Source organism: Salvelinus alpinus, chromosome 6 (assembly GCF_045679555.1).
Source record: "Salvelinus alpinus chromosome 6, SLU_Salpinus.1, whole genome shotgun sequence".
In the NCBI taxonomy this organism is placed as follows: Eukaryota; Metazoa; Chordata; class Actinopteri; order Salmoniformes; family Salmonidae; genus Salvelinus; species Salvelinus alpinus.
Window position 1 is genome coordinate 67264850 of NC_092091.1, and position 15012 is coordinate 67279861.

The 15012-nt window shown below is 48.7% G+C and overlaps 1 protein-coding gene across 1 annotated transcript in view; it reads left to right on the forward strand.

The window, feature by feature from the left end:
* Window positions 1–15012, forward strand: part of znf827 (zinc finger protein 827) — a 120016-nt gene that overhangs the window by 22144 nt on the left and 82860 nt on the right. The window contains exons 2-4 of the mRNA XM_071407482.1: window positions 5214–6551; window positions 12350–12525; window positions 13027–13528. Of these exons, the coding sequence (XP_071263583.1) occupies window positions 5214–6551; window positions 12350–12525; window positions 13027–13528 (2016 nt within the window). The remainder of the gene's footprint in view (window positions 1–5213; window positions 6552–12349; window positions 12526–13026; window positions 13529–15012) is intronic.

Consider the following 15012-nt stretch of genomic DNA (forward strand, 5'->3'; position numbering starts at 1 on the left):
ATCACCCCTCCACCACCACCACCACTGTACTGTAGAGACTGTATCACCACCACCACTGTACTGTAGAGACTGTATCACCACCACCACTGTACTGTAGAGACTGTATCACCACCACCACTGTACTGTAGAGACTGTGTCACCACCACCACTGTACTGTAGAGACTGTATCACCCCTCCACCACTGTACTGTAGAGACTGTATCACCCCTCCACCACTGTACTGTAGAGACTGTATCACCACCACCACCACTGTAGAGACTGTATCACCACCACCACTGTACTGTAGAGACTGTATCACCCCTCCACCACCACCACTGTAGAGACTGTATCACCACCACCACTGTACCGTAGAGACTGTATCACCACCACACCACCACCACTGTACTGTAGAGACTGTATCACCACCACCACCACCACCACCACCACTGTACTGTAGAGACTGTATCACCACCACCACTGTACTGTAGAGACTGTATCACCACCACTGTACTGTAGAGACTGTATCACCCCTCCACCACCACCACCACTGTACTGTAGAGACTGTATCACCACCACCACTGTACTGTAGAGACTGTATCACCACCACCACTGTACTGTAGAGACTGTATCACCACCACCACTGTACTGTAGAGACTGTGTCACCACCACCACTGTACTGTAGAGACTGTATCACCCCTCCACCACTGTACTGTAGAGACTGTATCACCCCTCCACCACTGTACTGTAGAGACTGTATCACCACCACCACCACTGTAGAGACTGTATCACCACCACCACTGTACTGTAGAGACTGTATCACCCCTCCACCACCACCACTGTAGAGACTGTATCACCACCACCACTGTACTGTAGAGACTGTATCACCACCACCACCACTGTACTGTAGAGACTGTATCACCACCACCACCACTGTACTGTAGAGACTGTATCACCACCACCACCACTGTACTGTAGAGACTGTATCACCACCACCACCACTGTACTGTAGAGACTGTATCACCACCACCACCACTGTACTGTAGAGACTGTATCACCACCACCACCACTGTACTGTAGAGACTGTATCACCACCACCACCACTGTACTGTAGAGACTGTATCACCACCACCACCACTGTACTGTAGAGACTGTATCACCACCACCACCACCACTGTACTGTAGAGACTGTATCACCACCACCACCACTGTACTGTAGAGACTGTATCACCACCACCACCACTGTACTGTAGAGACTGTATCACCACCACCACCACTGTACTGTCGAGACTGTATCACCACCACCACCACTTTACTGTCGAGACTGTATCACCACCACCACTGTACTGTAGAGACTGTATCACCACCACCACTGTACTGTAGAGACTGTATCACCACCACCACTGTACTGTAGAGACTGTATCACCACCACCACCACCACTGTACTGTAGAGACTGTATCACCACCACCACCACTGTACTGTAGAGACTGTATCACCACCACCACCACTGTACTGTAGAGACTGTATCACCCCTCCACCACTGTACTGTAGAGACTGTATCACCACCACCACTGTACTGTAGAGACTGTATCACCACTACCGCTGTACTATAGAGACTGTATCACCACCACCGCTGTACTGTAGAGACTGTATCACCACCACCGCTGTACTGTAGAGACTGTATCACCACCACCACTGTACTGTAGAGACTGTATCACCACCACCACTGTACTGTAGAGACTGTATCACCACCACCACTGTACTGTAGAGACTGTATCACCACCACCACCACTGTACTGTAGAGACTGTATCACCACCACCACCACTGTACTGTAGAGACTGTATCACCACCACCCCCACTGTACTGTAGAGACTGTATCACCACCACCCCCACTGTACTGTAGAGACTGTATCACCACCACTGTACTGTAGAGACTGTACCACCACCACTGTACTGTAGAGACTGTACCACCACCACTGTACTGTAGAGACTGTACCACCACCACCGTACTGTAGAGACTGTACCACCACCACTGTACTGTAGAGACTGTACCACCACCACCACCACTGTACTGTAGAGACTGTATCACCACCACTGTACTGTAGAGACTGTACCACCACCACTGTACTGTAGAGACTGTATCACCACCACCACTGTACTGTAGAGACTGTATCACCACCAACACTGTACTGTAGAGACTGTATCACCACCAACACTGTACTGTAGAGACTGTATCACCACCACCACTGTACTGTAGAGACTGTATCACCACCACTGTACTGTAGAGACTGTATCACCACCAACACTGTACTGTAGAGACTGTATCACCACCACTGTACTGTAGAGACTGAGCTGTGGGAGGGGAAAGAGGGGTTTAGGTTGTTTTTAATCATATCCTCGGCTATACAGTAATGTGTAGTAGTGGACTAGTACAGTGTGTGTGTACAGTATTGTGTGTGTGTGTGTGCGTGCGTGCACGCTGAGCCCCAGACAAAGCCCCCCCTCCCCTCGGAGCCTGGGCCAGAGATATGACCTTGTGAAATGTCAGCCCGCCCACGGGGTGGCCCTGCCTGTGTCACACACACACACACACACACACACACACACACACACACACACACACACACACACACACACACACGGTGGTCCTGTCTGTTTCACACACAACCGTGGCGGCGGGGTGCGACAGAGGCAGCATTGTAGCGTTACGGCTAGCCTAGCGGCTTGAGGTGTAGTGTTGCGTGGAGGAGTCTCGAGACCTCAACACTAAACCCAGGAAGGAGAGCGAGAAAGGCAGGGCGAGAGTTAGGGAAAGAGAGGGGGAGGGCAGCAAAGGGCAAGAGAGATGGAGGGAGAAGGAGAGGTCGATAGAGGCAAAGGGGGGATAGTTCAAATTCACCCCCCCTCCTCAACCCTCCACTGTGTACTCCTGAGACCTCAGGTCAGCAATCTAGCCATTTCCCACTAACGACATTACAGCCATTAGGACCTGGCTGCTTTCTTTCTGTAGCATGTCACATGGACGCAGGTCATGCCTCGCATACTTCTCCCCTCTGGCCCGGTTCAGGTGACTAAAAGCTTTCAGTGGGAGTGAACGGCGGCCATGGAAAACAGTAGGTCTTAGACCTGCTGACTCTCTCTCTCTCTCTCTCTCTCTCTCTCTCTCTCTCTGTCTCTGTCTCTGTCTCTGTCTCTGTCTCTGTCTGTCTCTCTCGCTCTCTTTCTCTGTCACTCTCTCTCTGTCACACTCTCTTTCTCTGTCACTCTCTCTCTGTCTCTCTCTCACTTAATGTCGTCTTAGGAAATGTGAAGGAAGACACACACACACACACACACACACGGTGCATAGAAACACACGCAAAGGGTACACACACACATCATAAACTGTGTAGAAAAAGAGAGGTCAGGTCTCTGGTTGTAAGGTGTAGTGTCCTGACTCCTGTAAGTGGTCAGTGTCTTCTTTTCCCTGCCCTGGCCTCTGCCACGGTGTGTGTGTGTGTCCTGACTCCTGTGTGTGTGAGATGGAGTGTGTACTAGCATCCCTGCGTGGTGGGCAGGTTTGTAGCTGTGCATGTACGCTTGGTCAGAGCGGTCGGGCCACGGTTGCGGTCACCTCTGGCCCATAGTCGGTGACGACCAGACCAGATGTGAGCTGACTCTAATGACCCCTGCGGGTGGGGTTGCCGAGGCAACCGCTTTCCCCTCTGCCTGTAAACAGAGGAGCAACCCACCAGTGTTCTTAGACGGGGTCGCCAAGGTGAAGACTAGCCTTGATGTGTGTGAGCAAGAGGGAGAGAGAAGAGAGCTCAAATGACGTGTGTGTGTGTGTGTGTGTGTGTGTGTGTGTGTGTGTGTGTGTGTGTGTGTGTGTGTGGAGAGGAGAGATTGTGTCTCAGTGTCATGGCTTCCCTTGACTTTTTTTTTGTTATTCTCGCTCTCTGTTTTCTTCAGTTGATGCTCAATGGGTTTATTTGTTGTTGAAGCCTCTACTGTCCCCCCCTCCTCCCAGTACAGTAAAGTTTTGACATTTTCTTAGCCCAGGCTTGTTGCTTTCTGACATATTCTTATGGAAAGGGGTTAATATGTTTCAGGAATACTCACTTTCTTTTGTTCGCCCTTGTCTGGCAAGCTGTAATGTTTTGCTTATGAATATTGATACACCAAGTGTATATTAATGACCCTGGGTGACCTTAACCCTATCCTTATTGGCTCCCTGGTGGTATCTGCATCCTCATGAATATTAAACAGGCTCTGTAACCTCCATTACCCTAATCTTTGCTGTCTAGCCTCCCGGAAGGTCCTGTTGTCATGGTAACCCCGTTACTAAACTCCTTGGGAGGAAAAAAATTGACCCTGGGAAAAAAATATATGTTGAAAATAAAGGATTGAAAAATCATTCAAGTTATTTTATCCACCGTTGCTGGTGATCCTCAGTGCTGAGAGAAAGGCTTGGGGAAAGCTGGTGGATTTTGTTGCATTAAAGCTCCTTGGATTTTCGGTGTTATTATGATTTTCTTCAGTCATTGCCAAGGCAGTGAGTTACCCCTTGCTGAGAGGACCGAAGTCTATTTGGTATTTTGAATAGGCTGTTCCCTTTGTACTTAGCTGGTAAATAGAATTGAGAGTGCGCACTTGTGATAAGGAGGCGTCAGAATGAGTGTATAGTGTAGTAGTCTGGCTCACTTTGTAATCCACGGGACAGGTGACTGCTGACTTGTTGATTTACAATGTCAACCCTCAAATCAAGGCTGTTCAAGTCAATGCCTCCTAGATTGTCATTTAAGGATGCGCTCTCAAACTTTTGTATAATTTTTGCCAGTAGTTTTGAAATTAGTTCTCGAGCATAAAGTGTTCCCCGTTTTTTTTGTGTACTCCGTCATCAAATTGTGTACTACGTCATAATTTGGTATATGCTACATCCCGCAATTTTGTAAAAAAATAAGTAATCCTACTATATGTTACAAATTTCTTGTGCTTAAGATCCTGGAGTTTCTTTAATGACAAAATCCAGTCCTTTCCTGGGTAATGTTCATTAGGGAACACTGTAGTAAAACATTGCGCAACAGAAAAAGCTAAAACAAGTGTTTTCATATTGGATAAGTTCAGGTAGCACCTCCTCGTTTCCCTCCGTTTATGATCCAATGAACATGACCCTGGTTTGTCCTCAGGTCTGATCATGATCATCCCTTCCTCCTCTCTTTTCCTCTCACCATACATCTCTTCTTCTCTCCTGTAGATGTGGACAGCGTCGAGGAGGGTGGGCCCGACGGGGTCTGCTGTCCCGTGGAGGACGACGGCGGCGTTGGCGGCGGTGGCTGGTACGGGAATGCTTCCGACACGCGCTCCGAGTCGTCGTACAGCGGCGACATCCATGACGACCATGAGCTGTTCCTCCACGGGGGCTCCTCCCCTACCCCCTCCCCAGACCGACCTCCAGAACACCCCGACACCTCGACCGAGAGCTCCCTGGGGGGCTGCCCTACGCCTGTCCACAGCCACCACCACCGGGCCTCCCTTGAGCTCCTGAGCCTGGGGGTGGACGGAGGGGTGTTCTCTGCCCAGGATACCCTTTCCTCCGTGGTATCCTCGCTCTATGGAGAGGCTGCCTCCGAGGCCCTGGGGAAACCCCTGAGTAGTAACCTGCGGCGCCTCCTAGAGGCTGGGTCGTTGAAGCTGGATGGGGATCTTCTGGGGAGAGTGAGAGGAAGGGGAGGAGAGTCGCCCCCTATAGGCTTAGCTCCAGCCCTGACCCTCTCCCCCTCCTCCCATCATGCTCAGCAGCTAAGTGCCCTCGCCCGAAAACTGGCAGCCAATAACAACAACAACAACAGTGGAGGCTCCGCTTCGGCCTCGCCCGCCTCTGTTGCCATGTCGACCACCACCATCAAGCAGGAGCCCTGCGACCCCTTCGCCACGGTGGTCGCCCCGAGCAACGGCGCTGGCTTTGTGTGGGTGGGAGTGGCCGGTGACGGGAAGTGGCCCCCGGCGGGTTGTTCCGCCTCCAGCGGCGGGTCCAGCCTATCACCGGACTCGGCCATCCAGAAACTGAAAGCGGCAGCCAACGCGGTTTTACAGGACAAGAACGCCACCGTAGTGGCCTCGTCTACTTCCTCTTCATCATCCTCCTGCTCTACCGTACCCACCCTGGGAGGAGGAGGAGGGAGCCGGGGAGGAACGGACGACTCGGTACGCTTCGATGCCTTCACCTCCCCCTTCAGCCCTCAGTCGGCCAGCTCCACGCTAGCCGCCCTGTCCAAGAAGGTGAGCGAGCGCTCCCAGACCACCTCCTCATCATCAGACCACCAACACCAACCCTCCCCCGGCTCCTCCTTCCTCTCCCTGGTCTCTATGACTTCCTCGGCTGCGCTCCTCAAGGAGGTGGCAGCCCGGGCGGCAGGGAACCTCCTTGCTGATAAGATGGAGGCCCCAGCAGGAGGAGGGGCCATCCAGGAGGACATCAAGCCCCTGCTGGACAGGAACCAGAAGGCAGGGACCCCCACAGGGCCCCAGAGCACCATGGACCTGCTGCTGCCCTCCACCCCTAAGGGAAGGGCCAAACCCAGCAGCCAAGCAGGTAGGCTAATCCACCCTGACCCTACACAATTTCTTCCTGAGGTGGCATTTGTTGTCTATAAGCCTTATGGTGAGTTTTTGGATATACAGTAGCGAGCTACATTCAGTTCTTTTTTTCAGTTTGGTAAATGTAACAGTGAGTTTATCAAGATATTATGTCAGCTACGTTTTGTCGTCGTGACAAGTTTCGGAACACTGGACCTTTTGTATAATCCTTGTGACAAACAATGTGGCGCCATCCATCGATCCCAGAAGGTGTTGTTTCTCTAGCAAGGTTTTCTACAACAATGAACTGTTGTGGAAGACCTTCCCAGGTTGAACACAACAGCAGATTTTTTTAATGCATTTCAATCAGTTATTTCACCTTGCATTTTTCAAGGTTGTTTGTCAGTTCATTTCACCTTGCACATCCTGAACTGTCCTCGGATATTAAATCCTCTTCAGTTTTTCAACTTGTTTGGAAACTATCGTTTACAGATATTCTCCAAGCCTTTGCTTATTATATGGAATTATAGCTGGTCTCTAAGCAAATGTTCTAATATTTTGAATCCCTTTATATTACACTTTAAGGACATACACATTTGATTTACTGTATTACGGATGCCCCACTTCACATACATTTAAAAAAATATATATATATTTTTTCTTTCAAAATAAATTATTTTAAACTATTTTTTTTGACAAATTGCATGATTTGCCTCACAATTGTAGTGGTAGGGATTCGGTTCAATCGCGGTGAATCGAATCATGCGAATCAAAATAATAATTTGTGAACCGCGAACAGTAAAATGCAAAACGTAGTAGCCTTCCTTGGATTATGCCGCTATAAAACTTGTTTTGTAGATACTTTAATAAGCTGATTTCGGAAGCTAGCCAGTAGTCAGCTTGCAGTGAACTCTTCTTTTTTTTTTTATATAAATTTTCTCCCCTTTTTCTCCCCAATTTTCGTGGTATCCAATCGCTAGTAATTACTATCTTGTCTCATCGCTACAACTCCCGTACTGGCTCGGGAGAGACGAAGGTCGAAAGCCATGCGTCCTCCGAAGCACAACCCAACCAAGCCGCACTGCTTCTTAACACAGCGCGCCTCCAACCCGGAAGCCAGCCGCACCAATGTGTCGGAGGAAACACCGTGCACCTGGCCCCCTCGGTTAGCGCGCACTGCGCCCGGCCCGCCACAGGAGTCGCTGGTGCGCGATGAGACAAGGATATCCCTACCGGCCAAACCCTCCCTAACCCGGACGACGCTATGCCAATTGTGCGTCGCCCCACGGACCTCCCGGTCGCGGCCGGCTGCGACAGAGCCTGGGCGCGAACCCAGAGACTCTGGTGGCGCAGCTAGCACTGCGATGCAGTGCCCTAGATCACTGCGCCACCCGGGAGGCAGCAGTGAACTCTTCTAAGCAAAGATAAATGACTAAACTAAAATAGGTACATTTCCTGAAGAAAATGTGTGTGCTTGCTTCAGCTGTCCAAAAGTTTATTTTTTATAGTAGTGGAAGGTGTTACATGAAGATTTCAAGCTGAATAGAAGCTGAAGCAGTTCAATATAGTAAGAATAGGTCTGATTACTTTAGTAGAATGATATATATTTCAACTAGCGCATCAATCATGAACAATGGCAGAACTATGCCTTCACTGCTTTCAATGGGGCTATTTAACACGGGAACCAATGTAGTTAATTAAGTGATGATGCCTGAAAAGCCAGTGTTTGGAGGATATATTGGCACGGGTTTGACTCGGGCCGGCAAACCGTGCCAATATATCCTACAAACACAGGCTTCGAGGCCATTATCACTTTTATACAACGGGTTACCGGTTACCAACATATTCAAATAATGATTGACATATTTTCATTAAACACGTTATTTTGATTTATTTATTCATACTATTTCATCCTTCCACAATATATAGTCCCGAAACAAGTCTAGAGTTGCTACACAAGCCGGCTGGTCATTCGTTCTGTTCGGTTGTCAGAGACGCGACCAAGTCGTTCAGTCTTTTTGTTCTGTGTCTATGCACGCGACCAAGTCGTTCAGTCTTTTTGTTCTGTATCTATGCACGCGCCCCAGTCGTTCAGTCTTTTTGTTCTGTATCTATGCACGCACCCCTGTCGTTCAGTCTTTTTGTTCTGTATCTATGCACGCGACCCAGTCGTTCAGTCTTTTTGTTCTGTATCTATGCACGCGACCCAGTCGTTCAGTCTTTTTGTTCTGTATCTATGCACGCGACCCAGCCGTTCAGTCTTTTTGTTCTGTATCTATGCACGCGACCCAGTCGTTCGTTCTAAATGTTCCATTGCCATACTGGCTGGCAACATTCTTATCCCTTGCTTGCTAGCTAGCCAACTACGGCTAACTTTACAGTCACGTCAAACGGTGCAGACAGAATAACAACAGTGGCTGCATTTGTTTAAGCTGTTTTCTAGTGACATTTATTTGGATGCATCCATAACAATGAGCTAATGAGGCACGATTTCACCTGGCATAGAAAATGTGCTCTCTCGTCAGGACACTGTTGTTCAGAGGAGCTAGCCAACAACACAGATAACACAAAACTTCATCCAGAAGCTGGAATTTACTTTTCTTTGTATACATCCATAAAAATTATGCCAGCTGATTAATGATTTAGACTGGCTGAGAAACGCTGCCTCTCTCTCTCTCGTCCCGACTCCCGACCCCTACACGTTCATTACTATGGGACAGATGGAGATCGAATTTGAATATTGAAACAATGTTGCAAATGTCGGAGAGACAGTAAGGTTTATAAAAATCTCTGCTGTTGAAAACTAAATGTTAGTCTAGAAGAAATGTGAGATAATGTCTAGATGCTTTTTGTAGTGGAGATTAAGTTTATAACTTCCCTGCCTGGGCTGATGAGACAGTGGATTGCGCAGTCAGATGGAACAGACTAAATAGACATTTTAACGTCATAGATTTAGCTGGTGGTAACATGTGGAATAGACACCGGCTGGAATGCGCTTTTAACCAATCAGCATTCAGGGTTAGACCCACCCGTTGTATAATTTGTAGGGTACCCTGACTGGAACTCAAACCCTGGTCCCTGTGACTCTCGTTATAAAACGGCTAAAATCTCTTGGTGAGGTTTCTAGGTTTGTATTTATTTTATTCATGTATTTGAATTTTTTTGCTCGCTCGCCCCACTTTTGATAGAGAGAGAGAGAATCCCCCTCCCCGTCTGGCCTGAGTCTGGGAAAAGTTCTGTGGGCCTGGCAGGATGTCCAACCCAAACCAATTGCGCTCGGCTCTGCGGTGTGTGCTCTCAGCACAGTAGGAACCGAGTGTCCATATCCGTGTCTGTTCTGCAGACGCTTCTGGCTCCAACAACCTCCCTTTACCAGTCACCTCTGTACAGACTGGTGGAGGTTGGAGTCAGAGGAGTCTGCAGTCAGGGCCTTCTCCTCTGTCCTCAGATCAGCATTCAGCAGACTCCCAGCCAAACACAATCCCATCAGTTTACACTGGGCAGGTCCAGAACAGACTATGGTCCAGCACAGTACTACACAGAGCCATGACTACATGGAACTCTATTCCACATCAGGTAACTGACACAAGCTGTAGAATCAGATACAATGATACAATGAAACCTTATAGAACAGCAGGGACTGTGAAGACACACACACAGGACCAGACACATGCTAACTCACGCACTCTGCACACATGTATACATGGATTTTGTGTTGTAGATATGTGGTAGTAGAGTAGTGGCTTGAGGACACACTTAATGGGTTGTGAAATGTAATGTCATGTAATATTTATAATTGTATATAACTGCCTTAATGTTGCTGGACCCCGAGAAGGGTAACTAACGGGGATCCTTAATAAATACAATACACACACACACACACACACACACACACACACACACACACACACACACACACACACACACACACACACACACACACACACACACACACACTCTCCTGTCTCTCCTCTCTCAAAATGAGCAGCCTTTAGGGAGAACTGTGGAGTGTGTTCCAGGGTAGATGGATGGGCACTTTTGAAGGATTGTGTCGTAACCCTTAAGCCAAATCTAAAATGGCTGGATCAAATTGACTTGAGACGGATGAGAGGGAGAGAGGCAGTCAATGTAATATTCTGTGATCTGCATGTTAAAAAGGGTTGTCGGCGGTAACCTGCAGCCGTCAAGGTCGCGGTAGAATGCTGTACAAATGTAGTTACTTGTCTGGTGGCCAGACAGAAAAAACATGCCCTTGGTTATTGATTGTTTTGTTTTGTTTTATTGCAGTTGGCTGGTCTGGTATGAAATTGTTACACATTTAGCCTATATTTAGTCTTACATAAATCTGTGTAATTCTACATAGTTTAGACATTTCTTGATAATTGATCTTGATTGCCCTGGAGAGAGAGAGATAATCTGTTATCTGACGATCTGACCAGTTAAACGCCGTTCCATCTTCCACCTCTTCCCCTACATCCTCCAATGAGCAAGGAGTCCACGGTTATCTTCTCCCCTCTCTCTCCTCCTCCTCTCTTTCCTCCCCCTCTCTTCTCTCCCTCGCTCCAGTCGGTTGGGCCGCAGATGGCGGTTTATTGTTGCAAATAGGCAGTCTCGAGGTTTTACACCCGGGGTCAATGAATGGCTGAGCGCGGTAATTTCACCAAACACTGATTACCAGATGTTTTCCAAGGAACAGGAGGAGAATACTTATGAAGCCATCGATGACAGGCCCGTGGTGAATTTGTAATGCAATCATGCCGCGTCCTAATAAGCCCAATTAAACGGCGTAATAGAGGCCGGAAATGAAGCCAACAACAATAATCGAGATAATAAAACATCCTTGAGTTTGACTTATTTTGTTCGCAGACGCACAGCAGGCTTTGTTGAACGTTCTCAGCTTGAGGTGTCTAGAGGTCGTGTCTCACCTAGTAGAGGTGTGGGAAGAGTGACACAGTCAGTAACCTTAGAGAGGCTCCATAGTCCGTAACTCCTCTCTGGAAAGGAAGAAATGGACTAGTGATGGGGGGGGGGGATCGATAGTTGCATATCGCAATATTATTTTTGGACGATATTGTATAGATTTGTTTTAATAAAATCCAGGTAGTGTTAGCTAGCGCTAGTCGGCTGTACCTGCGCCATAACTAACGTATTTTTGATCCTATAGCTTGTTCTCCATCTTCTTTTTAAATAGGGAGCCAAGATGTTTTCAGCACTTTTATTTTCCTGACTGATCAAGACTCGTGTTCTCATGGCTCTCTCTCTTGTCTCTCTGCAGCAGACATATGGTGAGCAATATGTTTGGAACATCAAATCGCAATAAAACTGCAGTGTATGGAATCGCAATACATATAGAATGGTGAGAATCGTAATGCATATCGTATCGGCACCTTAGTATCGTGATAATAACGTGTGGTGAAGTCCCAAGCAATTCCCAGCTCGAGAAATGGACCTGTTCCAATACTTCAGAAATGTATCCTTCACCTTCCTAGCTTCCTTCTTTTCTTCCTTGAAGTAATCACAGATCTGACATGGGCTGGATTGGGGAAAGCTATAAAGTGGAAACCTTACTTACACCTTAACAGTCACTTATAGTTCGGATAGGTGTACTGACATCAAGCAAACGAGGAAGGAATGATGCATTGCTTAAGTATTTGTTCAGGGGACTGTATGCACTAAATTACTTGTATTTTTACTGAGCTGCCCTTCTCAGCCAGGTATACCTTGGTAAATAATTATCCTGACCTCACTGGAACTCCCTGGTTAAATAAAGGTGAAATAAATGTCTCATCCCCTCTTTTTCCTCTACTCTCCCAGGTTCCCCGGGGGAGGACGGAGGGAAGCCGTTCCAGTGTCCGGTGTGTGGCCTGGTCATCAAGAGGAAGAGCTACTGGAAGAGACACATGGTGATCCACACCGGCCTGAAGAGTCACCAGTGTCCCCTGTGCCCCTTTCGCTGTGCCCGCAAAGACAATCTCAAGTCCCACATGAAGGTGAGATGATGGGAGCCTGTGATGCCTCCTTTGACCTTTGACCTGTAACCTCATCGTGCTATCCATCCCCTGAGGTCGTAATTGTGGAAGTGGTGCTAATGCTACTAATGGCTTAAAGGAAGGGAGGTGCACGCTCTAGTCAAAGTCACCTCTAGTGTAGCGGGGTAACGTGCCTCAAATTATACTGTAGTTAGTAGACCAAAGCTACAGGGGGTTTTAACAAGAGCGAGAGGCTCCAGGTGTTGAGGGAATCCTTACTGTTTTACGCTCTTATTTAATCTCTTTTACTCATTTTATTTCAATTATTTATTTGCATAAGGACAGATACAATTAGCCCGAAACATTGACACACGTTGAATGGACAACACGCCGATGCATTGCTCTATTGTACCTTATGCAAATTTTCAGTGTCTTGTCCTCAAATGAGCATCATTGCTTTGACTGTTGTTGCCGTGACAATGCGGCGGTACCCCCACCACTCATCCTATCCCTGTATCCCAGGTCCACCAGCATCAGGACCGGGGCGAGACGTTCCAGTGCGAACTTTGCCCTTTCACCTCCTCGCGCCACTTCAGCCTCAAGCTCCACATGCGCTGCCACCAGCACTTCCCCCGCTCCGGGTCCGCCTCCGACGGGGTCAAGGTCAAGGAAGAGGCCACCACGGACACAGAGGGCGAGGGGTCACTCATGGGTGATTACAACCCCGGGGAGTCCCCTCTCCAGTCAGATGCAGGGAACCAGAGCTCCCCTGGAGTCTCTAACCACCACGTCTATATAAAAGAAGAGCCCCAGGAGAGGGAGCTGTCGGTGCTGTCGCCCTTCACCCTTTGCAGGGACAGGGAGCGGGAGCGGCCTGGTAGCAGTGGCAACTCCCTGGACCTCTCTATGGGGGGAGTCGGCTTGGGGGTGCGGTCCAGTCCTGGTGGAGGTCCAACGGCGGCGTCCCTCTTCAGCCCGGACATCACCACCAAGACAGCCACCGACCTGCTCATGAAGCTCTCAGGTAACCATGACAGCAACACACGTCAATAACAACACTCACTAACGGCCACCCAGTCCAACACCTATTCATCACTGAAGAGATTTCACAAAAGGTTTATGTAGGTGTTAGACTGGTGGGCAACTTTTGATGGCCATTTCAGGATTTTTGACCGTCTTAGCATATTTCTTAGGGTTTCGTCATGAATGTCAATGAACGTCAACTCATCAATCCAATAACCCCAACACCCCGCTTTGCCTCTCCAATAACCTCATCAACAACAAACACGCTATCGTTAGCCAGAATAACGCTAGGTATTATATCAGGTTTGTTGAGATGCATTCCACCGTGTTGTGACGATGGCAAAGGATCAGTTACTTTGAGACAATGGCTGAAGATTGATGGGGAAAGGTGTGCCCGAGGTTGGGTGCCAAGGTCGGGGTTGAAGCTGCCACTCTAACTCCTAATGCCAGCTAATTAGATTGAGATCTCCTGAACGAGGGATGCGGGAGGAGGAGAGGGACAAGGGATGGGGGAGGAGGGGGGAGAAAACCCTCGCAACATTAGATTAATTAAAAATGTATGCATAATTCATAAATTAAGAAGAATTCATAATTTGAAATGATTAGCGCCCTTAACTTCTGCTCCGTGACCCTGGCTAGGATGCGCCGTGCGATGTGCGTCGCGGAGAGTCTGGGCAGGCTTAGTTAACCCCTCCCCCTCCGGTTCGGCTCCGCGCCGGTGCCCCCCGGGTGCCAGTCGCACTTCACTCCCAGACTTCGCAATCAAGCCAGGAAAGTCCCAGAGGAGATGGAGCCAAGATGGCGTCTCCTCTCACAATGTCAGCCCAGTGTAGAGTGGCGGACGGGCGGCGGACATCTTAGTTCAAGGGCGGCGTCATTCATGCAGTACCGGAGGGAATTTGAAAGATGGGAGGACACACGTTTGTTTTTAAGGAGGGGATAGTAGTGGACTTGAGTGATGTTAGAGATAACGATGATGTTTTAATAGAATACTGGTCCTTTTGATTACCGAGGGCTTTCATGATCATCTCTGAGCAAAAGAGAAGGGGGGGTTTGGCCCAAAGCTTTACTCAGATCTTTTGCACTCTTTGCTGGGCCATATAGCAGACAGGGAGGGGAGAGAGGAGGAGAAAGGGATGGTGGAGAGGTAAAGCTTCTTCTCAGGGGAACCTCGGGACTCTTTCTTTTGACCTCCCTGCCAAGAGCGATTGAGTGTGTACATGCGGCAGCTCATCTCCTGATTTACCACTGCTGTCACAGTGCCTGTCTCAATCCCACAAGGGCTGTAAAAGAGAGAGGGGGGGGGGTGGATGATGGAGGGAGAGGCTGTGAGAGGGAAGAGGTGGAGGATGAACAGAAGGGCTGTAAGAGAGGGAAGAGGTAGAGGATGGAGAGAAGGGCTGTAAGAGAGAGAGAGGTGTAGGATGGACAGAAGGGCTGTAAGAGAGAGGTGTAGGATGGACAGAAGGGCTGTAAGAGAGAGAG